This window comes from Lissotriton vulgaris, chromosome 6 (assembly GCF_964263255.1).
Source record: "Lissotriton vulgaris chromosome 6, aLisVul1.2, whole genome shotgun sequence".
Lineage (NCBI taxonomy): Eukaryota > Metazoa > Chordata > Amphibia > Caudata > Salamandridae > Lissotriton > Lissotriton vulgaris.
In genome coordinates, this window is record NC_141694.1 from 1793213585 (window position 1) to 1793241548 (window position 27964).

The 27964-nt window shown below is 41.2% G+C and overlaps 1 protein-coding gene across 2 annotated transcripts in view; it reads right to left on the reverse strand.

The window, feature by feature from the left end:
* Positions 1-19460: 19460 nt before the first annotated feature.
* LOC147709500 (uncharacterized) overlaps positions 19461-27964 on the reverse strand; it is a 212623-nt gene continuing 204119 nt past the window's right edge. For both annotated transcript variants that reach the window (XM_086928057.1, XM_086928058.1), the window contains exon 6: positions 19461-20104. In XM_086928057.1, coding sequence (XP_086784183.1) covers positions 19887-20104 — 218 coding nt within the window. In that variant the 3' untranslated portion in view covers positions 19461-19886. The remainder of the gene's footprint in view (positions 20105-27964) is intronic.

Here is a 27964-nt window from a genome sequence, read left to right on the forward strand (position 1 = left end):
TGACAGTATCAAACACTCCACTGAGATTGAGGAGGATAACAGCTGCCATAACTCCTCCATCACAAGAAACAAATGGGGGCTGGCTCTAATCAGTAAGGCTGAGCCGGATAACTGGATAACAGAACAAAAGTGCCAATACTGATGTAAATAATTCAAATTAACAAATATACCATCCAAATCCAGAAAAGAAATTCATGAATGGGAATTGCTACTCAATAGCATTTTATTCAAACAAGTTTATTTTAGAGGTTTTTTCAAATTTAATTCATAGTGCAAAAGAGATTTATACAACAAACACATGTAACATTAAAGCATTAACCAGGCACTCAATTTTTTCATTCAAAGTTTCAAACGTATCACAAACAACCATATCAAATTCACACGTTCAAATAGGGGAGGATTATTATACACTTTATAATCAATCGGGGGGAAAAACAGGACATGGGGAAAATTAAGGTAAACAAAACAAAGAACAAAAAACCAACCGAGGTCTACAAAGCTATTTCAAGAACAAAGCCACAATCTATTTTACAATAGTACATTCCTATATCTTTGAGAGTTTAAAAAAATCATTAGAATTTGAGTATTAGAAGGTAATGTACAAGAAAGAGCTCTGGGGTCAGCTGCTTCGATGCCCAGATGCTCACTCAGACCAGTTGGAACAGGGCCTACGCGTTTCAAATCCCTCTTCAATCATTGGGGATTCACTGTGACAAATAAGACAAAAAAAAAGAAAAAACAGACTAAGTGACGCATATTAATACAGATTATATTTGGACAGTATAGGGCGACATCATGAGCACTGCCAAGCGATATAAACACATATCCGTACCAAGGTTAATCCAATCTTGGGGGTCCTAGACAGGTGCTTGGAGGGATGTCCTTGAATGGCTGGTTTTTTTTTAAGTAGAACATAAGGTTTACAGTAAGGGAATCTCATCAATGAAAAGTGGGTTGATAGAGCCACGAGTTTAACCAAACAGGACTCTGCATGTATCTTTCTACTCACCTCTATAGAATCAACAGGGTGTGCCTTTAGATGTCGAAAAAAGTCCCACAGTGGTGACGAAATTCTTGTGCACTATAATGCAAGGGCTGCCTAAAGGTAAACGAAGACTTTATTAAAGTCCTTTTACCAGAGGGAGGTAGCTGGGTTGGAGTCGTGGAGACTATTAAATGTCTTACCCCTGATACTGCTGAGTGTCTTCTCACAGCTGGTGAGAGGTCGAACGGCGAGAATAATCAAAAATGAGAAATCTAAAATGTAAAGCAAAGCGGACCGATTATTTTTGCACGTGGAATGAGCTCTATAACGTGTCATCTACGCAAAATGTATCACAAGTATTACCGGTCTACGGGGAAAGTTGGAGACCCGGAGAGGGTAGACTCATTCTGTTGCTCGATGGAGACGCGGTACACACTGCAAAATGCATGCATTAAAGAAGTCGTTAGATGTAGCCTTTTACTATTTACGGCGGTTCTTTATAACAGCGGAAGTCAGCATGTGAAAGAAGTCTTACCAAGAGTAAGTCAAGAGCGTACTTTGACGTGCAGGGCGTGCTTCACAAACGTTCTGGCAGAAGCACTAAAAGAACACAACAACAAGAAACTGTCAGAAAAGTAATCCGACGTACACATGAATGAGAATGAGAACATAAATGACCTGCTCTTACCCACTTCATTCAGTATTAGAATTGGCCCGTACTCGTATTGAAAAAAGAGCGCATCAGTAGCAGCTCATCAAGGGCAATCTACGATGGAAGGGGGAACCCGTTACTATCAAAAAGAGGTGACAATAACATCTACAGATTATCAGCAGGGTAACACTTACTCGTCTCTCAAGCAGCCGCACGGACATTTGGCGTTCGCCTCAGCACTTCTCTCTCACACATGCGTGAAGAAGCATGGTTGGAGGAAGTGTTCTATTTAAAGGAAAAGTTATATCAGGACCACCCTTCGTGGGCGTGGAAGGTTTTGCAACCCGATTAGGCACATCATTTGGATGAAAAGCAGCGGAGGGTGCAAGAATAAGGTTGACCTTTTCTAAAAAACATTTCTTTATATAGAAATGGATCGGGGGTAGTGGCTTTCATGGTGTCATATGGAGGACAGCAACTCCTTACAGTTTATAGATTTCACTAAGCTCATCAAGACCTTATGTTGCTGTGTCGAATTTAACCATAAGGAGAGCTTCTCTCTTAGATAATTTGAGATCCCAGTCCCCACCACGGGGGTCTTTTTCAACCTTGGATATCACAGTCCATCTCAAATCGCTGATTTGGTGGTGCATCCGTGTCCAATGGCTGACCAAGGGCGCATTTTCCACTTTTCGTTTTAATCTTGATTTGTGTTGGGAGATACGTTGACGAACTTCTTGGTTTGTTTTGCCGATGTATTGGCTTCCGCACGGGCATTTTATCCCATACACAACAAATTTAGATTTACAGTTGCTAAACGTTTCATGCTTCCATGAAATCACATTGTGTTGAAATACAGACCCTTCTACTGTAGTTTCACAACATAGGCATGTGCCACATTAGTGGTGCCCTGTTATTGGGGCCATACCCATCATTTGGCGCAGAGTTTGTTGCGTTTCCGCTGGCATCTCCGATCGTACTAACGTGATTAGCCACACTACTCTTTTATAAAAGCGAATAAAGGGAGTTCTTTTAGACTAGCATCAAGGTGTTTCACCAAGTGCCAATTTTGTCTGATAACACGTTTAAGTTGGTTTGCATTTGGGCAAAAGGTGGTAATGCACACTTGGCGTTTCAAATCAGATTTCTTTTTACGCTCAAGGAGTGGCTCACGGGGCGTCCATCTGGCTCTCTTCATGCAATTTTTTATATAGCGCACTACTTACCCAGAGGGTCTAAGGCGCTGGGGGGAGGGGGGGATCTGCTACTGCTCGAACAACCAGGTCTTGAGTTGCTTCCTGAAGGCGAGGTGGTCCTGGGTCAGGCGGAGGTGGGTGGGGAGGGAGTTCCATATCTTGGCGGCGAGGTAGGAGAAGGATCGTCACCCTGTGGTGGCTCTACGGATGCGGAGGATGGCGGCGAGGGCGTGGCTGGTCGAACGAAGCTGGCGTTTTACGAGCTTCTTGGGGTACCCCCTGTCACACAGTTTAGATACCAAGTTCTCTGCGTGATGGTGGAAGTCTTCATTATACGTGCAATTTCTGCGGACACGCAGAAACTGACCGTAAGGAAGATTTTCCTTCAGACTTCTTGGATGATTACTGTCAAACAGTAAAGCTTTATTACGATCTGTGGATTTGATAAACAAAGTCGTCGCAAGTCTACCTGCTTTGGGGAATACTTGTACATCAAGGAATGGGATCTTGGTAGTTGATTGAGCAAGACTAAACTTGATGTCTGGTGTTCTGGAATTTAACCATTGAAGGAACAGGGACAAGTTGTCACTGCCTCCTGTCCACACCATGAAGACATCATCGATAAAGCGTAGCCATGTCCCAATATGGTGACCAAATGGATTGTTATTGTGTACATAGGTGTTTTTGTACAGTGACATGAATAACACTGCTAATACCGGTGCAAAAGGGCAGCCCATTGCCACCCCCTAGACTTGATAGTAGAACTCCCTATTAAAACAAAATAGTTTTTCCTCAGTGCGAAGGATGCTAGATCTACTAGAAATTTTGTGGGTACTCGCACGTGTCTGGGTCTGGAATCTAAAAAGAATGTAAGCACCTCCACTGCTTCATCCTGAGGAATCTGAGTGTATAACGAAGTGACTTCGAGGGTGACCAACATGTCCATCCCCTCGCAAAAATTCACTGTCTCCAATTTATTAATAAAGTCTGTGGTGTCCTGTAAGTACGACACTACCTGACTCATAAATTCTTTAAGGAAGCAATCTACGTACTTGGCAATCGGCTCAAGCAGTGAACCATATCCTGCCACGATGGGTCTGCCCGGCGGATTGTCTTGGCTTTTATGGATCTTCGGTAGTACGTAGAACATGGGTACTTTGGGATGTTCAATTTGTAGGTATTCAAACTCTTTTTGTCCCAAGTATCCTTGATCGAATCCTTCTTGGATAATGGCAAACAATTCATTTTGCAGATCTTTTGTGGGGTCTTTCCCTATCTTTCGATAACAAGTGGAATCATCCAATTGCCTCATGATTTCAGCAGTATAGTCGTTGGCATCCCACACGACTATAGCCCTGCCTTTGTCGGCCTGCTTAATTATGACTGACGGATCATTTCTTAAATTGGTCAAAGCAGTCATTTGATTTTTAGTAGTGTTAAATTTGACACATTTTTTGTCTTTTTCCATGGTTTTACATTGGATTGTATATGTTTCTTGAAATCCTCTTCTTTTTTCTTTTTGGTTTTTGAAGTGATGGCAGAAAAGGACACTTTTGCTTATTATGAGGACCACATCAAGAGCCTGCTAAGCGATTCACCAGTATTTGCCTCGGTCTCTTTGAGTGTGACAGCAACTTCCCACAACGAATCAGATAAGTTGATTAGACTAAAAAAGAAACAAATTAGAACTGACCTCCATGGTCACTTCCTATTGCAACACCTTCGAGAGGGAACCATCCCAGGTGGGTTACAAATGAAAAACATTCCAGTAATCTTTACTGAGGACCCTATTTTTAAAAAAGGTTTTTCTTTTATTGAAACCAAATGTAGTAGAGACCTCATGGTCTTGACAGTCGAGACAGCAGTAAGGATCTCCAAAGCAGAATTGGATGAAATTGCTAAACTAGAAGCGGAAATTAGCACAAATCCAACTATAACTGATGCGAAGGCATTGTTAGAAAAGGTGGAAGAGGAGATACAGGAATTTAAAGATTACACCATAACACAGAAGACCAATCAGTTTGAGAAAGATAAAAAAAAGCTTTTCATTGGATAATATATACCCATATCTACAGGCAGACTTTTATTCTAAGGCAGATTCAAGACGTTACCTCGCTGACAATCAAGGGAGGTCTAAAAAACAGTTTCTCTCTTTTTCCGAGACATCATCTACAGGCACAGATAGTGACACAGGTAGTAATTATAACCGTCCCAATAGGAATCGCAATTGGAATTCAAACCAACAACAGCAAAACCAATCCCCGAATCCTTTTTTATCGAGAGGCCAGACGCGCCCAAGGGGCAGGGTGAGATATACAATCCCGTGGGAGATGAAAACCCGTCGCCAACACTACAAAAATTAGTGGTGTCACCAATCTTTAACTTGTCGAAAAAAGTTCTGACCCTGGAAGAAGAAAGTATATTGGCTAAAGGACTATCATTTGTGCCGAGTAAAGGAACAGATTTCATGAAAATGAAATCAGAATTCATTGAGTTCTGTAGAAAACTGAGACTAACTATGTTTTTTAATGAAAATCCTATCCAATTCTCTACTGAAGTAACAGGCTTAAGAAATAAACCTACTTTTTGCCCACTTGCTAGCAAGATCCCCAAAGAACTTGTGATCTTCGAAAAAAGTGTGCTGTCTGCCATTTCAGCCATGGAAAAAGACACAAAATGTGTCAAATTTAACACTACTAAAAATCAAATGACTGCTTTGACCAATTTAAGAAATGATCCGTCAGTCATAATTAAGCAGGCCGACAAAGCCGGGCTATAGTCGTGTGGGATGCCAACGACTATACTGCTGAAATCATGAGGCAATTGGATGATTCCAGTTGTTATCGAAAGATAGGGAAAGACCCCACAAAAGAGCTGCAAAATTAATTGTTTGCCATTATCCAAGAAGGATTAGATCAAGGATACTTGGGACCAAAAGAGTTTGAATACCTACAAATTAAACACCCCAAAGTACCCATGTTCTACGTACTACCGAAGATCCATAAAAGCCAAGACAATCCGCCGGGCAGATCCATCGTGGCAGGATGTGGTTCACTGATTGAGCCGATTGCCAAGTACGTAGATTGCTTCCTGAAAGAATTTATGAGTCAGGTAGTGTCGTACTTACAGGACACCACGGACCTTATTAATAAATTGGAGACAGTGAATTTTTGCGAGGGGATGGACATGTTGGTCACCCTCGACGTGACGTCGTTATACACTCAGATTCCTCAGGATGAAGCAGTGGCAGTGCTTACAATCTTTTTAGATTCCAGACCCAGACCCGTGCGACTACCCACAAAATTTCTAGTAGGTCTAGCATCCTTCGCACTGAGGAAAAACTATTTTTGTTTTAATAGGGAGTTCTACTATCAAGTCAAGGGGGTGGCAATGGGCTGCCCTTTTGCACCAGAATTAGCAGTGTTATTCATGTCACTGTACGAAAACACCTATGTACACAATAACAATCCATTTGGTCACCATATTGGGACATGGCTACGCTTTATCGATGATGTCTTCATGGTGTGGACATGAGGCAGTGACAACTTGTCCCTGTTCCACCAATGGTTGAATTCCAGAACACCAGACATCAAGTTTAGTCTTGCTCAATCAACTACCAAGATCCCATTCCTTGATGTACAAGTATTCCCCAAAGCAGGTAGACTTGTGACGACTTTGTTTATCAAATCCACAGATCGTAATAAAGCTTTACTGTTTGACAGTAATCATCCAAGAAGTCTGAAGGAAAATTTTCCTTACGGGCAGTTTCTGCGTGTCCGCAGAAATTGCACGTATAATGAAGACTTCCACCATCACGCAGAGAACTTGGTATCTAAACTGTGTGACAGGGGGTACCCAAAGAAGCTCGTAAAAAATTGCATGAAGAGAGCCAGATGGACGCCCCGTGAGACACTCCTTGAGCGTAAAAAGAAATCTGATTTGAAACGCCAAGTGTGCGTTACCACCTTTAGCCCAAATGCAAACCAACTTAAACGTGTTATCAGACAAAATTGGCACTTGGTGAAAAACCTTGATGCTAGTCTAAAACAACTCCCTTTATTCGCTTTTAAAAAAAGAGAGAGTAGTGTGGCTAATCACGTAGTACGAGCGGCGATGCCAGCGGAAACGCAACAAACTCTGCGCCAAATGATGGGTATGCCCCCAATAACATGGCACCACAAATGTGGCACATGCCTATGTTGTGAAACTACAGTAGAAGGGTCTGTATTTCAACACAATGGGATTTCATGGAAGCATGAAACGTTTAGCAACTGTAAATCTAAATTTGTTGTGTATGGGATAAAATGCCCATGCGGAAGCCAATACATCGGCAAAAAAAAACAAGAAGTTCGTCAACGTATCTCCCAACACAAATCAAGATTAAAATGAAAAGTGGAAAATGCGCCCTTGGTCAGCCATTGGACACGGATGCACCACCAAATCAGCGATTTGAGATGGACTGTGATATCCAAGGTTGAAAAAGATCCCCGTGGTGGGGACTGCGATCTCAAATTATCTAAGAGAGAAGCTCTCCTTATAGTTAAATTCGACACAGCAACATCAGGTCTTAAGGAGCTTAGTGAAATCTGTAAACTGTAATGAGTTGCTATCCTCCATATGACACCATGAACGCCACTACCCCCGATCCATTTCTATATAAAGAAATGTTTTTTAGAAAAGGTCAACCTTATTCTTGCACCCTCCGCTGCTTTTCATCCAAATGATGTGCCTAATCGGGTTGCAAAACCTTCCACGCCCACGAAGGGTGGTCCTGATGTAACTTTTCCTTCAAATAGAACACTTCCTCCAACCATGCTTCTTCACGCATGTGCGAGAGAGAAGTGCTGAGGCGAACGCCAATTGTCCGTGTCGCTGCTTGGGAGACGAGTAAGTGTTACCCTGCTGTTAATCTGTAGATTTATTCGTCACCTCTTTTTGATAGTAACGGGTTCCCCCTTCCGTCGTAGATTGCCCTTGATGAGCGGCTATTGATGCGCTCTTTTTTCAATACGAGTATGGGCCAGTTCTAATACTGAACCAAGTGGGTAAGAGCAGGTCATTTATGTTCTCATTCTCATTCATGTGTATGTCGGATTACTTTTCTGACAGTTTCTTGTTGTCGTGTTCTTTTAGTGCTTCTGCCAGAACGTTTGTGAAGCACGCCCCGTACATCAAAGTACGCTCTTGACTTACTCTTGGTAAGACTTCTTTCACATGCTGACTTCCGCTGTTATAAAGAACCGCCGTAAATAGTAAAAGGCTACATCTAACGACTTCTTTAATGCATGCATTTTGCAGTGTGTACCGCGTCTCCATCGAGCAATCTGAATGAGTCTACCCTCTCCGGGTCTCCGACTTTCCCCGTAGACCGGTAATACTTGTTATACATTTTGCGTAGATGACACGGTATAGAGCTCATTCCACGTGCAAAAATAATCGGTCCGCTTAGCTTTACATTTTAGATTTCTCATTTTTGATTATTCCCGCCGTTCGACCTCTCACCAGCTGTGAGAAGACACTCAGCGGTATCAGGGGTAAGACATTTAATAGTCTCCACGACTCCAACCCAGCTACCTCCCTCTGGTTAAAGGTCTTTAATAAAGTCTTTGTTTACCTTTAGGCAGCCCCTTGCATTATAGTGCACAAGAATTTCGTCACCACTGTGGGACTTTTTTCGACATCTAAAGGCACACCCTGTTGATTCTATAGAGGTGAGTAGTAAGATACATGCAGAGTCCTAATTGGTTAAACTCGTGGCTCTATCAACCCACTGTTTATTGGTGAGATTCCCTTACTGTAAACCTTATATTCTACAGAAAAAAATTCAGCCATGCAAGGACATCTCTTCAAGCACCTGTCTAGGACCCCCAAGATTGGATTAACCTTGGTACGGATCTCTGTTTATATCGCTTGGCAGTGCTCATGATGTCGATGATGTCGCCCTATACTGTACAAATATAATCTGTATAAATATGCGTCACTTAGTCTGTTTTTTCTTCTTTTTTGTTTTATTTGTCACAGTGATTCCATAAGGCCCTGAAGAGAATCCCCAATGATTGAAGAGGGATTCGAAACGCGTAGGCCCTGTTCCAACTGGTCTGCGTGAGCATCTGGGCATCGAAGCAGCTGAACCCGGAGCTCCTTCTTGTACATTACCTTCTAATACTCAAATTCGAATGATTTTTTTAAACTCTCAAAGATATAGGAATGTACTATGGTAAAATAGATCGTGGCTTTGTTCTTGAAATAGCTTTGTAGGCATCGGTTGGTTTTTTGTTCTTTGTTTTGTTTACCTTAATTTTCCCCATGTCGTGTTTTTCCCCCCGATTGATTATAAAGTGTATAATAATCCTCCCCTATTTGAACGTGTGAATGTGATATGGTTGTTTGTGATACGTTTGAAACTTTGAATGAAAAAATTGAGTGCCTGGTTAATGCTATAATGTTTCATGTGTTTGTTGTATAAATCTCTTTTGCACTATTAATTAAATTTGAAAAAAACTCTAAAATAAACTTGTTTGAATAAAATGCTATTGAGTAGCAATTCCCATTCATGAATTTCTTTTCTGGATTTGGATGGTATATTTGTTAATTTGAATTATTTACATCAGTATACGCACTTTTGTTCTGTTATCCAGTTATCCGGCTCAGCCTTACTGATTAGAGCCAGCCCCCATTCGTTTCTTGTGATAATAGCGGGTATTCACCCGCGAGGTTAGTGTGGCAACTCCATTGAATTTGGAGTGAAGGATTATGTAAATTCCTCGTTTCTGGTTAGGTTTGAATTTATTGGATTACTTCAACCTTTCATGGTATTTTTCACTTTATTTTTTACCTTAGTGTTTTACATTGGATTGTATATGTTTCTTGAAATCCTTTTCTTTTTTCTTTTTGGTTTTTGAAGTGATGGCAGAAAAGGACACTTTTGCTTATTATGAGGACCACATCAAGAGCCTGCTAAGCGATTCACCAGTATTTGCCTCAGTCTCTTTGAGTGTGACAGCAACTTCCCACAACAAATCAGATAAGTTGATTAGATTAAAAAAGAAACAAATTAGAACTGACCTCCATGGTCACTTCCTATTGCAACACCTTCGAGAGGGAACCATCCCAGGTGGGTTACAAATGAAAAACATTCCAGTAATCTTTACTGAGGACCCTGTTTTTAAAAAAGGTTTTTCTTTTATTGAAACCAAATGTAGTAGAGACCTCATGGTCTTGACAGTCGAGACAGCAGTAAGGATCTCCATAGCAGAATTGGATGTAATTGCTAAACTAGAAGCGGAAATTAGCACAAATCCAACTATAACTGATGCGAAGGCATTGTTAGAAAAGGTGGAAAAGGAGATACAGGAATTTAAAGATTACACCATAACACAGAAGACCAATCAGTTTGAGAAAGATAAAAAAGCTTTTCATTGGATAATATATACCCATATCTACAGGCAGACTTTTATTCTAAGGCAGATTCAAGACATTACCTCGCTGACAATCAAGGGAGGTCTAAAAAACTGTTTATCTCTTTTTCCGAGACATCATCTTCAGGCACAGAGGATATATGATGTTACAACGCAGACTATTACAACGCATACCGTTACAACGCGGATTTTACAACGCGGATACTGTAACAACGCATGTATTTACAACGCATTTTTTTACAACGCAGGTACCTTTACAACGCAGACCATTACACCGTAAGTACTGGTAAGTATATATTAATATTAATATTATAATAGTAACTTAATTTTTAAAAATATAATTTAATGTAATTTTAAATAATTTAATTTCCGTAAATTAATTTAAATTTAAATAAATATTACTTTATTTTTACCCTGTACCCCTGTACCCCAGAAACTCAAAACTGACCCTAAACCCCAAAAATAAATTAAAGTAATTTTATTAAATATAATTTAAATTAATTATTGTAAATTAAAAAAATTATAACTTTATTTTTACCCTGTACCCCTGTACCCCAAAAACTCAAAACTGACCCTCAACCCCAAAAATAATGCAATGTAATTTAATTTAATTTATTTTCTATTAAATAATGTAATTTAAAATTAATTGTAATTTATTTTTACCCTGTACCCCAAAAACTGAAAACTGACCCTGATCCCTAAAAATACGCCTTTACCCAAAAACTAAAAACTGACCCTGAACCCTAAAAATACCCCTTTACCCAAAAACTGAAAACTGACCCTGAACCCTAAAAATACCCCTTTACCCAAAAACTGACCCTGAACCCTAAAAATACCCCTTTACCCAAAAACTGAAAACTGACCCTGAACCCTAAAAATACCCCTTTACCCAAAAACTGAAAACTGATCCTGAACCCTAAAAATACCCCTTTACCCAAAAACTGAAAACTGACCCTGAACCCTAAAAATACCCCTTTACCCAAAAACTGAAAACTGACCCTGAACCCTAAAAATACCCCTTTACCCAAAAACTGAAAACTGACCCTGAACCCTAAAAATACCCCTTTACCCAAAAACTGAAAACTGACCCTGAACCCTAAAAATACCCCTTTACCCAAAAACTGAAAACTGACCCTGAACCCTAAAAATACCCCTTTACCCAAAAACTAAAAACTGACCCTGAACCCTAAAAATACCCCTTTACCCAAAAACTAAAAACTGACCCTGAATCCTAAAAATACCCCTTTACCCAAAAACTGAAAACTGACCCTGAACCCTAAAAATACCCCTTTACCCAAAAACTGAAAACTGACCCTGAACCCTAAAAATACCCCTTTACCCTAAAACCCAAAACTGACCCTAAACCCTAAAAATACCCCTTTACCCCAAACATATAACATTTAAAATATAACTATATACTTACCAATACTTACGTTGTAATGGTATGCGTTGTAAAGGTACCTGCGTTGTAAAAAAATGCGTTGTAAAAACATGAGTTGTAACAGTATCTGCGTTGTAATAGATGCGTTGTAACAGTAGTGCGTTGTAAAAAATGCGTTGTAACAGGTGCACACCGGCACAGATAGTGACACAGGTAGTAATTATAACCGTCCCAATAGGAATCGCAATTGGAATTCAAACCAACAACAGCAAAACCAATCCCCAAATCCTTTTTTATCGAGAGGCCAGACGCGCCCCAGGGGCAGGGTGAGATATACAATCCCGTGGGAGATGAAAACCCGTCGCCAACACTACAAAAATTAGTGGTGTCACCAATCTTTAACCTGTCGAAAAAAGTTCAGACCCTGGAAGAAGAAAGTATATTGGCTAAAGGACTATCATTTGTGCCGAGTAAAAGAACAGATTTCGTGAAAATGAAATCAGAATTCATTGAGTTCTGTAGAAAACTGAGACTAACTATGATTTTTAATGAAAATCCTATCCAATTCTCTACTGAAGTAACGGGCTTAAGAAATAAACCTACTTTTTGCCCACCTGCTAGCAAGATCCCCAAAGAACTTGTGATCTTCGAAAAAAGTGTGCTGTCTGCCATTTCAGCCATGGAAAAAGACAAAAAATGTGTCAAATTTAACACTACTAAAAATCAAATAACTGCTTTGACCAATTTAAGAAATGATCCGTCAGTCATAATTAAGCAGGTCGACAAAGGCGTGGCTATAGTCGTGTGGGATGCCAACGACTATACTATTTCTATTTCTATTTTGGGCATTTGTAAAGCGCCTGGTTACGCCACTGGCGTGGCCCCGCGCTGTAGTAAGTGAAGTGGCTGTCCCCCCCTCCCACAGAAGGCTACCTGCTATAAAGGTGGGTTTTAAGCTTTTTCCTGAATAGGACTTCAGATGGTTCAAGTCGCAGTTCTAGCGGTAGAGCATTCCAGCATCTGGGAGCGAGGTGTCTGACTCTGGGGATCTTTAGCAGTCCAGTCCGTGAGGACCGTAGGCTACGTGTGGGCTCATATTGGGTCACCAGACTCAGGAGCGGAGCAGGGGCTTTACCGCTCAAAATGCGGTGGCATGTGGAGAGGGCTTTGAACTCTACCCTCTTCTCCACTGGGAGCCAGTGGAGGGCTTGCAGAGCTGGTTTGGAGGGTGACCTCCTAGGGAGCCCGAGTACAAGCCGCGCTGCGGCATTCTGAAGCACTTGCAGGCGGCCCATGACCTTGCTGAAATCATGAGGCAATTGGAGGATTCCAGTTGTTATCGAAAGATAGGGAAAGACCCCACAAAAGATCTGCAAAATTAATTGTTTGCCATTATCCAAGAAGGATTCGATCAAGGATACTTGGGACCAAAAGAGTTTGAATACCTACAAATTAAACACCCCAAAGTACCCATGTTCTACGTACTACCGAAGATCCATAAAAGCCAAGACAATCCGCCGGGCAGACCCATCGTGGCAGGATGTGGTTCACTGCTTGAGCCGATTGCCAAGTACTTAGATTGCTTCCTGAAAGAATTTATGAGTCAGGTAGTGTCGTACTTACAGGACACCACGGACTTTATTAATAAACTGGAGACAGTGAATTTTTGCGAGGGGATGGACATGTTGGTCACCCTCGACGTGACGTCGTTATACACTCAGATTCCTTAGGATGAAGCAGTGGCAGTGCTTACATTCTTTTTAGATTCCAGAACCAGACCTGTGCGAGTACCCACAAAATTTCTAGTAGGTCTAGCATCCTTCGCACTGAGGAAAAACTATTTTTGTTTTAATAGGGAGTTCTACTATCAAGTCAAGGGGGTGGCAATGGGCTGCCCTTTTGCACTAGAATTAGCAGTGTTATTCATGTCACTGTACGAAAACACCTATGTACACAATAACAATCCATTTGGTCACCATATTGGGACATGGCTACGCTTTATCGATGATGTCTTCATGGTGTGGACAGGAGGCAGTGACAACTTGTCCACCAATGGTTAAATTCCAGAACACCAGACATCAAGTTTAGTCTTGCTCAATCAACTACCAAGATCCCATTCCTTGATGTACAAGTATTCCCCAAAGCAGGTAGACTTGCGACAACTTTGTTTATCAAATCCACAGATCGTAATAAAGCTTTACTGTTTGACAGTAATCATCCAAGAAGTCTGAAGGAAAATCTTCCTTACGGTCAGTTTCTGCGTGTCCGCAGAAATTGCACGTATAATGAAGACTTCCACCATCACGCAGAGAACTTGGTATCTAAACTGTGTGACAGGGGGGTACCCCAAGAAGCTCGTAAAAAATTGCATGAAGAGAGCCAGATGGACGCCCCGTGAGACACTCCTCGAGCGTAAAAAGAAATCTGATTTGAAACGCCAAGTGTGCGTTACCACCTTTTGCCCAAACCAACTTAAACGTGTTATCAGACAAAATTTGCACTTGGTGAAAAACCTTGATGCTAGTCTAAAAGAACTCCCTATATTCGCTTTTAAAAAAGAGAGTAGTGTGGCTAATCACGTAGTACGAGCGGCGATGCCAGCGGAAACGCAACAAACTCTGCGCCAAATGATGGGTATGCCCCCAATAACAGGGCACCACAAATGTGGCACATGCCTATGTTGTGAAACTACAGTAGAAGGGTCTGTATTTCAACACAATGGGATTTCATGGAAGCATGAAACTTTTAGCAACTGTAAATCTAAATTTGTTGTGTATGGGATAAAATGCCCGTGCGGAAGCCTATACATCGGCAAAACAAACCAGGAAGTTCGTCAACGTATCTCCCAACACAAATCAAGATTAAAAAGAAAAGTGGAAAATGCGCCCTTGGTCAGCCATTGGACACGGATGCACCACCAAATCAGCGATTTGAGATGGACTGTGATATCCAAGGTTGAAAAAGACCCCCGTGGTGGGGACTGGGATCTCAAATTATCTAAGAGAGAAGCTCTCCTTATAGTTAAATTCGACACAGCAACATCAGGTCTTATTGAGCTTAGTGAAATCTATAAACTGTAAGGAGTTGCTGTCCTCCATATGACACCATGAACGCCACTACCCCCGATCCATTTCTATATAAAGAAATGTTTTTAGAAAAGGTCATCCTTATTCTTGCACCCTCCACTGCTTTTCATCCAAATGAAGTGCCTAATCTGGAAGCAAAACCTTCCACGCCCCCGAAGGGTGGTCCTGATGTAACTTTTCCTTTAAATAGAACACTTCCTCCAACCATGCTTCTTCACGCATGTGCGAGAGAGAAGTGCTGAGGCGAACGCCAATTGTCCGTGCGGCTGCTTGGGAGACGAGTAAGTGTTACCCTGCTGTTAATCTGTAGATTTTATCGTCACCTCTTTTTGATAGTAACGGGTTCCCCCTTCCGTCGTAGATTGCCCTTGATGAGCGGCTATTGATGCGCTCTTTTTTCAATACGAGTACGGGCCAATTCTAATACTGAACGAAGTGGGTAAGAGCAGGTCATTTATGTTCTCATTCTCATTCATGTGTATGTTGGATTACTTTTCTGACAGTTTCTTGTTGTCGTGTTCTTTTAGTGCTTCTGCCAGAACGTTTGTGAAGCACGCCCCGTACGTCAAAGTACGCTCTTGACTTAGTCTTGGTAAGACTTCTTTCACATGCTGACTTCTGCTGTTATAAAGAACCGCCGTAAATAGTAAAAGGCTACATCTAACAACTTCTTTAATGCATGCATTTTGCAGTGTGTACCGCGTCTCCATCGAGCAATCTGAATGAGTCTACCCTCTCTGGGTCTCCGACTTTCCCCGTAGACTGCTAATACTTGTGATACATTTTGCGTAGATGACACGTTATAGAGCTCATTCCACGTGCAAAAATAATCGGTCCGCTTTGCTTTACATTTTAGATTTCTCATTTTTGATTATTCTCGCCATTCGACCTCTCACCAGCTGTGAGAAGACACTCAGCAGTATCAGGGGTAAGACATTTAATAGTCTCCACGACTCCAACCCAGCTACCTCCCTCTGGTAAAAGGTCTTTAATAAAGTCTTCGTTTACCTTTAGGCAGCCCCTTGCATTATAGTGCACAAGAATTTCGTCACCACTGTGGGACTTTTTTCGACATCTAAAGGCACACCCTGTTGATTCTATAGAGGTGAGTAGTAAGATACATGCAGAGTCCTGTTTGGTTAAACTCGTGGCTCTATCAACCCACTTTTCATTGGTGAGATTCCCTTACTGTAAACCTTATATTCTACAGAAAAAAACCCAGCCATTCAAGGACATCCCTCCAAGCACCTGTCTAGGACCCCCAAGATTGGATTAACCTTCGTACGGATCTGTGTTTATATCGCTTGGCAGTGCTCATGATGTCACCCTATACTGTCCAAATATAAACTGTATAAATATGCGTCACTTAGTCTGTTTTTTCTTCTTTTTTGTTTTATTTGTCACAGTGATTCCATAAGGCCCTGAAGAGAATCCCCAATGATTGAAGAGGCATTCGAAACGCGTAGGCCCTGTTCCAACTGGTCTGCGTGAGCATCTGTGCATCGAAGCAGCTGAACCCGGAGCTCCTTCTTGTACATTACCTTCTAATACTCAAATTCTAATGATTTTTTTTAAACTCTCAAAGATATAAGAATGTTCTATGGTAAAATAGATCGTGGCTTTGTTCTTGAAATAGCTTTGTAGACCTCGGTTGGATTTTTGTTCTTTGTTTTGTTTACCTTAATTTTCTCCATGTCGTCTTTTTCCCCCCGATTGATTATAAAGTGTATAATAATCCTCCCCTATTTGAACGTGTGAATGTGATACGTTTGAAACTTTGAATGAAAAATCAGGTTCAGGCCCCCAGGCGGGGCTTTAGCATGACAGTGTTTGCAAACTTATTCTGATGTCTACCACCTCCCTTCCATTCTCCACTAAAGCCTGTAAATTAAGGGTAATGATGATGGTGGTCCTGTAGAAAAATGGAAGAGTGGTGGTGAGGATTAGGCCTGGAAGGAGGCAGTGCTTTTCCAAGTCTAAATAAATCTTTCAGATTATAACGTTCAAGAAACATTTGGACAGGAAGTTAAAAGTACTTCTGTTACCTTGAGACACCACGTTTTATTCTGTTTTCAGCCTCAGCCCCCCAATCAGCTTGTGATATATGCAGATTTTCAAGCATAAACTTCCTTTGCCTCTAACTTCTCTCAATCTGCATTTGATGTATTATGCATATTAACCCAGACCCTGACTTTATTATCCTACTCCAATACTGTTCATATTTGTTTTCCTGTGTCTCCATCTTTTACACATCTTGACACAGTTATCATGGAATACGATTGCTGTTTAGTTTTAACACCCTGCAAACCTGAACCGCATGATTAAACGGTAAGAAGAAAACTTCAGTGGAGAAACCATGTCCCATCAACCTGCAACCTTGGGACTCTTCACCATCATTGAGGTTTCCCCGTCTGACCTTCTCCCACAATACGCGCACTCCTTACAACAGAAAGCCAGAACTCCTGTTCTCCAGGACTGTCTGCTTGATATGATATCCTTCCATTTTTGTACCACTTAATGTCCTTTCATCTTTCTGTAAAACTCAATTTAATTCCATGAGTTATATGGTTGACCACAGAGAGAACGGGTTCCCCAAGGCAATCCAAGGGGGTACAGCAAAAATTATAAACCAGATCCATTCCATGACATAAAATCAATGTATACTTGGGTTTCAATGAAGAGTAAGTATCAGACAGGTTCAGGAAACCAGCAAGACCGGTCATTGTCCCATAATAGGGTGTCAAGGTGCAAAGGAGATAATGCAGGACTTCAAATGAGATGGTTCAAGTTGTTAGTAGGTCCTTTCTTGGTTATGGATACACAATGATTTGAGAGAAGAAGGTAGTTTGGTCTATGTCTTGGTTGCCGGAAGATGATCCTTCATGTTTATTTTTGATCCCTGAGCTCTTCGTCATGTGCGTCCTCCACGCAGGTTAAATTCTCAGCAAGGCCTTGGTTTTTGCCTTTGAGTCCGAGGCAGTTCAGTTACAGCAAACTCAGCAACTTCAGAAGGTTCATAAAAGTCCTTCTGCTTTAACCCCTTCCATGCTGATGACGAACCCCAGCCATCATGCACTACGGTGCTCGTGTGCTGATGACGGCTGGGGTTCGTCACGGCCCGCCCCTGTTCGTGTTGTTTACAGCACACCAGGGGAATCGCGGCCGCATGGAAGGGGTTAACTCTAGCCTTCAGGAGAAAATAAACAGATTTCCTGTCCTGGAAACTCATCTTGCAGAAGTGTTTGCACAGTCTTTGCTGGAGTCACAATTTCAAAAACCTAATCTCATGGGCCAATGTTCATCTTAAACTTGAGCCACTACCAAGGAGCTAAGACTTAATCATTCCTTGTGATGAGCTGGTGAGCTGACAGTATGTGCTTTCATTTCACAGGCTATTTGTGTTCACAGCAAATGTGAAATATGTGTTGCATGATATGCCAATCCAGATATTCCCAAAAACAAGTACCACATTATTGGATGACGCTCATAGCAGTTGTTGCACACATTTAGATGGTTGGTGACTTAAGACAAGCAGACTGAGACGAACACAACAATGGGATGTACGATGTACAGATCACAAGCTATCTATATGGCAGGAACATTGGAGAACCATTATCTTGTCTCACAGACCATGTATTCTTCCAAGGACTCCATTCAATCTGCACAAACATTGGCTGTAACCTATAACGCACAGCCCCAGTCACAGGTGACTGGACAGATGAGCATAGAGATATCCAATAGGCTCCCCTCCCAGCTTATCAATCACTGCTACTAAACTTCACTGGAGGTCTACAGACTGGTCAACATGAGGTTTCCTCCTGACAATGGGTGAAAGGTATACTCTGGGGATACTGTGTGCCTGTTAATCTAGTATTCTGCTGTGAAGCAACAAAACAAGTAAAGCACAGAGCACAATGGGCCTGGGATATGCTGGCAATGTGGAAAAATAAAAAGGGTAATCTAACCAAAGATAAAAAAAGACCTGTAAAATAACTTTCCGCACACTACAGGGCCAGTCACTGCACTAAGGATACAATCTTAAAAAGTGGAAGCTGGCTTCTTCAAAACAAAAAAACACAATGGTCCTAACACACTTGTAGTTTTCTCCCTGCTTGCCAGAGTCATTGTTTGATTTCCTGCCCCGGATCACCATGACTTGTTCGGCACTGTGAGGGAGGGTAATCTAGTGACAGTAACCCTGCCTTAATAGACTGGGGCAGCTGTTACAGTGACCAGGCTGCCTAGTGGTTGGCAGGCGCAAGGCCAGAGGTCTACATTGGCAGAGACACTGCTGGTGCAAACGCAGTGCTTTTCCTGACTTTAAATACTTTGCGGGGAGCACAGGTTTGGTGAGGTGGGAGCCTTGTACATTTATAACAGCGCACCCTTTCCATCAAACTCTAAATGGCTCCCTAAATTAAGATGCTTACAAAAACTTTCTTAATTCCCATATCCTTTTCGAAAGAATAGTCCTTATTCTGAAAAACCTCCTAAACACTGACCAGGATACCAAAGCAACATATTCTGCTCTTCTTTGAATAGTCCTTTCTTAGCTTTTTACTTCCCGTCAATCCTATAAGGACAAGAATTCACATTCACTGTTTAAGATGTAAGACTGGATGATGCCATTATCAGGGATAACATGCGAAAAATAACTTTATTAAATTAATTTCACATCGGCAACAAGGAGTAACATTGTCAACGCTTCTAAAGTGGGCGAATATAAATTATTTGTCACAGCGCAAAAGAAAAATGATATCTTTATTACAGGGACATGAGTTGAACAAGTGAGTTTTATAAATTTTCCGAAAACTAAATCATGGACCTTTTCTTAGAGTAGTAGTGGTACACAATTTGATCTAGTCCTATAGAGCTCACAGATAAGTCATATGGGAGTTAAGAGTTGTATGTTTTTTAAATATAAAAAAAAACTCTTTTTATAAATACATTGCCTTCTCTTTTGTGGCACCTACATTAACTCCCAGCATATATTCCGAGAAGAAAGCAGGTGCATAACAGTCATATTAAAGCCAATGCAACACATTCATTGCTTTCACAGATCTAGGTTGTTGAATTAGCTCTTATCGAGATTTTCTAATCGGACAAATCATTTGGTATATATAGAAAAGTACGGTGGGAAAGAGTAAAGGTGAGATATCAGTAGTCGATCAACTTTTGGCTTTAACTTCCTCCTGTATTTTACGGGCCACGGATATGACAGCATCGTTGTTCATCTGTGAAGTATAAAGGCCGGACCGCTCTGAAAAGCGACAGTCCACTGAGTGAATGACAGATTGACGGTTGACTTTACTTCTACTGTCGAGATAGACAGTCATACTTTCATTAGGAACATGGTTCATCACTACCAAAATGATCTTGGCCTGAGCTAAGAAACAAAAATAAAAGAAACATGTTAGTGCTTCAGTTGTACCTATTTTCTTCGTCTTGCGAATGCACTCATCACGTTTATCGTACTTGTCCCTACAAATCTACAATAACAAATGCAACAAGATTGACACACCTTCTGTTAAAAATTGTAAGCTCTGAATCTGAATCTTTAAAAGATTGTAAGCTCTGAATCTGATATGCAAGTACTTGTCTGCCTGGGACAATTTGGTCAAAATGTTAAAACAACTTTAGTTCCAACTAGGAACCTTCCAGAGTATTAAAGCTATACAGATTCACAAATACAATTGTATACTTAATAGAGTAGATTTGCTCCGACAATTGGAGTATATTTATAGAAGTGCCCCTGAAAGCAGAGACAGTCCCAGCTGTCAACAAGTAGTCACAATTGTAAACATTACTACTATTGTTAGCATTACTGTTCTTATAAAGGGGATTTATTAGGCAAAAATAAGCTCTAAGAGCCATAATACATTTGTAAATTTGCATTGGACTTTCTGTTTTTTTCTTTGTCTCCATAAGGAAAATATTTTTCCCAGTGGAGTAACACCTTGTCCTACACCCACCAACATTAGGGTTGTTTCTTCCCTTTCCCAACTCTTAAACAGATTCGCTACTGATCTTAACATGTGTAACTCTCCAACTGCATCCAGGGTATCACTCCAAGTTAGAAAAAGTTGGACTGATTCACAAAGGTAAACGTACACTTTTGAAAACATTTATGATTGTTTGCAATTCACAGAGGAATTTTCCGAGTAGTATCATTACGACTGTATCTTTTTATGTGCGGAGCCTCGGCCACAAGTGCGGAGACTCCTCAGTCGTAAAGATACTACGCGTAACATTGCTTTGTGAATTGCAAACATTTTTAAACCTACACACAAGTGTACGTTTACATTTGTGAAACAGGCCGTTTGTGGATATCTACAGCTTGGAAGGTCTGTGGCTGTTCATCAAGTTTCCATGGCATTCCCACACTGCAGCATCCACTTCCAACATTAAGGAATAACATGGACACAGGCTGATATATTTTATCTGAGCAAAATCGCATGATAGGTGTAAATTCAACTTTTGTAAACACAGAATGAGGATTAACACAAGCCATCAATGAACCTAAATTGGACTTGGGTATGCAAAAGCATTTGCCATGAATGGGCACTCTTAATTCACCCAAACTAAAAATCAGTTCCCAGTGTACCATTATAATACACTCCCATGTTTTTCCTTGCTTTCCTTCCTGATTCCTTCACTCCCTGTTATAATCTATCCCAGGCAACTCTGCTCAGAGGCTATCAATACTGAGGTTACTGTTAACTTCATTAGGTTGGAGTTAACAAAAATTACAAATGAGAACCGGACAGTACCTTTCAAAAGTTGAACTCACCATGGAAAACATTATTTCCAGTCCCAACTCCCCCAGTAAGTCCTCAAATTTGCTGAGTTATCTCGTATCCCCGAATAGACCAGTAAATATGAACGCCAGCAACTATCTGAATGAGAATAATAGACAACTTGCGGATACCCAATGTTACTAGCGGGTTGCTCATAACTCCATTGCCCCTCTTGTCACGCACATTAACAGCAGACTTTTAGATTGGCAAGAGCATGGACTTATATCAGATGAAGAATGTGCATATTTGACTGTTAGCGATCCACGTTTTCCATGAAAATCTATTCTCCCCAAGATCAACAAGGAGGGCGTGTTTCCTCCAGGTCGCCCCTTTATATCTGGTATCGATTCACCAACTGAAACACTATTCCAATACGTTGATAGATTTCTACAACCATTTGTGGTGAACCTTCCACTGTACATACAGGATAGCAGGGAGATACTTCGAACATTTGAAGGGATGGCATGGTCAGACAATTTGATGTTTGTCACAATGGACATGACTGGCCTGTACACCTGTATACAAAAACAATTTGGCATGATAGTCCTTCTTGCATACACGTACGGCAGATCATATGGAGCACAATGGGATCCTCAATGAAATGATTGATATAATTTTATCAAAGAACTTCTTTTTGCATGACGGAAACTGGTATCAGATCCAGGGCACCGCCAAGTGCTCTAGGTTTGCTCCCTCTTACGCCGGCCTCTTCATGGGCTGGTGGAAGAGGGAGCACGCCTGGGGCAGATATGCCTACCCCTGGATGGACTTCATTGTCTACTGGGGGAGGTATATAGATGATGTCATCCTGCTATGGAAACTAACACTGAGCCAATTGAAAGATTATCATTCTTTTCTAAACAACAATCCCTATAATGTGCATCTCACCATCAAACATAGGTATATGGAAATAGAATCACTTGATCTCCTATTTCACATTGAGAACAACGTCGTGCAATAGTACCTTGCATGTTACTAGTGCTCACCCTATGTCGGTTATCAGGAATATACCGTTCAGTGAGATGGTTCGGGTGAGACGTAATTGTAGCCCCAAAATTGCGTTTAGAGATAACATCACGGTTGCAAAAACCAGATTCAGAAACAGGGGTTACAACAACGATATTTTGATTAAGGAAGAACAGAGAATCCGGAACGTTACAAGGGAGAGCACCTTGGTGAAGAAACAAGATATGACTAGCAAGAGACCCAATGAATACACATGTTTTGTTTAATTGAGTCACTACAAGATGGCACCCATGTTTTCTCCCTTCAGCACTGCCTGGCATTAAATAGATCATGTGACTGAATCATGTGATCATCTTTGATGTTGATGATCACATAAATAGACGCAATGATTGGAGGCTCGGTTCTCCATGTGTCACCGGTGAGTTCTTATTGCAACAGGACGAGCCTGAAATTTGAAGTAGGTTTACCATGCCGGTATAGCTGTCTGCATCTTTTTAGTTTGGCTATTTAGAACAATTTAGAGTTGTAACGCGGCTGTTTTTGGCTATTTTATACAAAAAAAGGGCCGCAACGCGGCATTCTTTGATTTACATTCATTTCGCTCTGAGATACATTTTGGGCACTATTGCAGTGCGCCTTTAAGTTTAAGGGCAACGCAGAGATTCACTTCTAGACCTCGGCTCTTTGTTCTCAATTGCTTATCATAACGATATGGTTAGAGTGCCCATGCGGTCTCATGTTATGTTTAATATGTCTTAGAGTCTGTCCCGTTTGTGGAGTGCTGAGGTTCCTGTCCCAGACGTTTAATGCAAAATTTGTCTGGCATGTGGAAGGGGTTTCCTTGCATATTTGTTTTTCAATATGTCTCTTTCCTCTCATATCATGGCATTAATGTTGTACCAAGGCTACTGCTCATTCGGTTTGCAATACTATTTCTATCCCATTATTGGCAATATTCTAGGCACATTAAAGGGGCTCTATGTGACCGTTGTTGCATACACTGGGTCAATTATAACGTGATTTCTGAGGCATAATATCTCTCCTAGGTGCTTATGTATTGGTGGATAATCCCTACTATGTGGTGCATCTTTTATCATTTTGAGTACACCAATGCTATTTGTTTCAACCTGAAAAACTACGCCTATATGTCCTTTATCCTTATCTGGAAATGTATTTATATTCATACATTACGAGTGGGACTGCCATTTGGAACAGTACTGTGCAGGTAGGGAATGCTCACTTTAATTATTTTTTCCCTTTTGCATTATATATATATATATATATATATATATATATATATATATATATATATATATATATATATATATATATGTATATATATATATTTTTTTTTTTTATTCTTTTTTTTGAAAATTGGAATCAAGAGACTATTGTCAATAATACATTGTTACATTACATGTCCATCAATACAGTTCATTCACATGCAGGGTACACTTCAAATACAATAGATACAAACTTATCAGTAGCCTGTATTGTAGGTCCCACCTCTCATTGTTCCCATGTAAGGCTGAATCCTCAAATGGCAAACATAACATTCCCCTGCTTTTATTCCAAGACCCCCGGATCTTGGTCCATTTTATTTGAGGACGACCTCTCCCTTCATAAATCACTCTTTCCCCTTTTGCATTATTTATCACAAACGCAATTCTGTTGTGTGTGGATTGTACATTATAGAATCACTATCTTCTTTCTGTAGCAGTCATATTTCGGCTTCAGATTTGGAATTTCGCCTTCAACTATGGTGCATATATTCCAGATTGGTATAAGGGTTTGAGCTGGTACGTCGCTCTATACTTATCGCCTACCGTGTTGGAATGGATGATATTGGTGGTCCTTTCTCTTGCTTTCCTCTTAGCCACAGCAAAGTATACGACTGATACTACTTTTTAAATTTGGTTACACACATGAAAGCACTACGTCGTTCTTCACCTCGCCCATTAAGCACTTGTAACATGCACATGACACAGCTGGGTTTATACTGGATTGCACTTACCTTCACGCTCTAGACTGTACACATACAATTTTGGATTTTGTACATATAATTTGGTTAAAGTTGCTTAGCTATGAGGTCTTTGGGCACACAAGCCTGGGAGGCTCTTTTATCATTATACGTATCTTTTATTTACAGACATGGGATGTCTTTTGGTTCGTCCATACATGTCGACAATGACTTTGAAATATTAAGGAACTTGAGTGTATATAGTTGTAGATATCGTATGTAAATGTTAGTGATTTTTTAATGTATGTATGTGTATATATGTATGTAATTGTTAAATATGTGTATTTTATGTATGTATTGTCAACACTGTATAGTTCGGGTCATACTATATATGTATTTTATCTTAATTTACAGCCCTGAAGAAGTCCAATGTTTAGGTGGACGAAACGAGTTGGCTGATGGCTTTTAACCCCTTGCGTGCGGATGACAGAACGGTTCCGTCATCAGCATCGGTTGAGCTGTGCTGATGACGGAACCGTTCCGTCATGACTCCGCCCGCGCAAGGCGGAGTCAGCACAGGTGGAAAATACGCCCCGCACGCAAGGGGTTAAAGAACTAAACACAATTTAATAAAGGAAGAAAGAATACCTATGGATTTCACAGACACTGTTATTTACAAGGATGTATTATATTATATTGCTTTGTGTTGATATCAGTTAAACCTTTCATTCTATGTGTGGTGCCGCTCCAATTGTGTATTGTTGTTTTATACTCCCTGTTGAAGGGAGGCACCACTGGGCAGGGGCGCGCGTGTGGAGATTTGCACACAGGTATATTCGATTAGGTCATAAATGACTTAGGTGATAGACATTATGGGTGCTGTATTCATTTCTTTTGGTCCACTGCCCATGTTTTCGAGCAACAGACCAGTAAATATGGTTGCTGGCCAGATCACGGTTATTGGAGATCTTAAATGAGGCTCATCCAGTCTAAGCTCCTGCCCAATGACCTGGCTGGGGTAAGCTCTGGAGAACATGCACACATTTACTTCAGTTGGGTACACCTACTAAAGAGGGTAAAGTGAAAGAAAGTGACTTTGATAACAATAATTCTGGTGGTTATATAACTTTCGACAGAGTCCTCAGCTTACGAATATCTTTTCCAGTCATCAGGCTAGTTCAGAAACCTTTTCCCCAGCAATGACTCTCCAGGTGGCGCATGCAACTTCAGCAGTAAATCCAATCACTAGCATGAAGATATATGCGTATATTACATTCAGCAAGGTACTCTGGCATAAGTTCCCCGGTACTTTTTTCATGCCCTATTGATCGATTTCTTGGCACGCTACAAGAAGATGTTTGAGAACCCCGAGCATGACGCTTACACAGAGGAAGCCCTATGTGAAATATTTCAGGGAAATTCAGATATACTACCCTGTTGCACTCAGTTTCATGAGCTTGCTGCTCAGATCACTTGCATATCACACTGAGATAACCTTATTCAGAAGAAGTTTAATAGAGGAATTGAAGGACAAGCTGACAACAGTTCCCTGAGCCTTTTGATGCCCAGAAAACCTGGATAAAGTTCTCCTGATAGAACAGTGCCATAAGGAGAAAGGAAAAGCATTATGATCAGATATTTTCCTCTACTTTTCCTCCCCAAGTCTTAGGGTGAGCTGAGCAGTGCTTAATTTGTGCTGCTGATTTCCGGTTCTCTGCACAGAGCTGGCTCTATAGATTTTTTTCTCCAATGGGCACTTGGCCGGGTAATTAAAAAACAAAATGTACTTGTCCTTAGGTGTGGCTGCCTGGTATGGGAATGAAAAACATGCATCATCAGGTTACTGATGTCAACATGCTTGCCTGTCACAAAGACCATCGTCGTAATTGAGTACCATTGGATAATTGTTGCTGATGCGATGCCATATGACGTCAAGTGAAGAGCAAATTAAAAAAGCAAACTATTTGTTCACTGAACTGAAACCAAGTGGCCACAATTTTACCTTTGCTGACATATTTCTGCCTTTGGCATGCTTGTGGCCCACCACTAATGTAGTCATTGTTCGACCATTCCTTTTGCAGGTGCACATGTCCTGCTCTGCACTGTCTAACTGCCAGCCCCCCCAATTGCAATGCTGCATTAGCCTGACAGGATTACGGGGAGCAGCCGTTACGGCAGGGCAATCAGAAATGTAGACATCCACCTGGCCTGCACAAATTATTTATAGCACCAATCCGACCAGTGCCATGGTGAGCGGCTATGACCGGCTATCACCGCTCAGAGAGTGGGTAAGTGAAGCAGATCATTGTTGCAGATTCTGTGGTGAGGGTGTGCGCTTTCCTTACCAAAGGAGGTGGATGATGCCTCTGAAAGATCGAGCGACATGCCCATACAAAACGAGCCGAGATTTCACAAGAGCCGATCACACGGCCTAATAACTGCAGATGCCACTCATGAAACAGAGGTAACGAAGTTTGAACAACCGGGGAGTCCAGCAAATCACATTGTGTCAGAAAAAACAAGCATTTGCAATGCAATAGGCCTAGCAATTGCAAGAGTTAGAGCTATTGGCTGGCCTAATTTATGTGTTTTAAAAACCAGCAGGTGGTTCGTAAACAACACTTGCAGGTTTTCTAAACACATAAATAATAGATTTTCTTTTTATTTCTTTACTTTTGAAGCAATTTCAGCACCCGCGCTTTAGCTTAAGATGTTTAAAGCTAAAGCGCAGGTGCCACAACTGTAACTAAAGTAAGCAAATAGAAATAAAAATGCTAATTTGTTTCTATTTCTTTACTTGTGAAACAATTGCCGCACCTGGAAAAAAAGGCATGCTGCCGCATTCGGCGATCGCAAGGAACAAAAAAGGAAACTATGCCGCCATTATTAATGCTGAGGCTAGCCACGCTAGTCAAATAAAAATAGAAAAAGTTGCAGGAGAACGTGTCCTGCCTGCAAAGGGAGGAAGGAGAAATCCCTGTAACAAAAGAGGGCTCGGAGGCTGTAATGAAAACCTACTGAGTAACAACACATGTAACAGCAGGTGCCCTCGTGTTCTAGAAACAGCCAGTGTACTCTGTCTAAAGCATTCCGGCATCAATTGCTAGGAAAATGAGTTTGCTTGGAGCGTGAAAGGCTTTCTCTAGGATATGTAGTATGCGCTTTGTGTTATCGCTCATCTGTCTCTGGGGGATGAAGCCTGCTTGGTCTGGGTCGATAATTGCAAGCATATACGGGTTAAGCCTACTAGCGAGAAGGCCCGTAAACAGTTTCTGGTCTACATTTAGAAGTGAGATGGGCTGGTATGAGCTACACTGCGACTTATCTTTGCCCGGCCTAGGAATGACTGTGACAGAGGCGGTAAGTATCGAGGCTGGGATCACCACCAGGTCGGCAAAAGAGTTGAATAGCCGTGCCCTAGGATGGTGTAGGTTTTAGAAAAAAGGCCGACGAGTATATGTCAGGGCTCGGGGACTTTGCTGGTTTTAGACAGGAGATAGCTGTTATAACTTCTTATATGTGT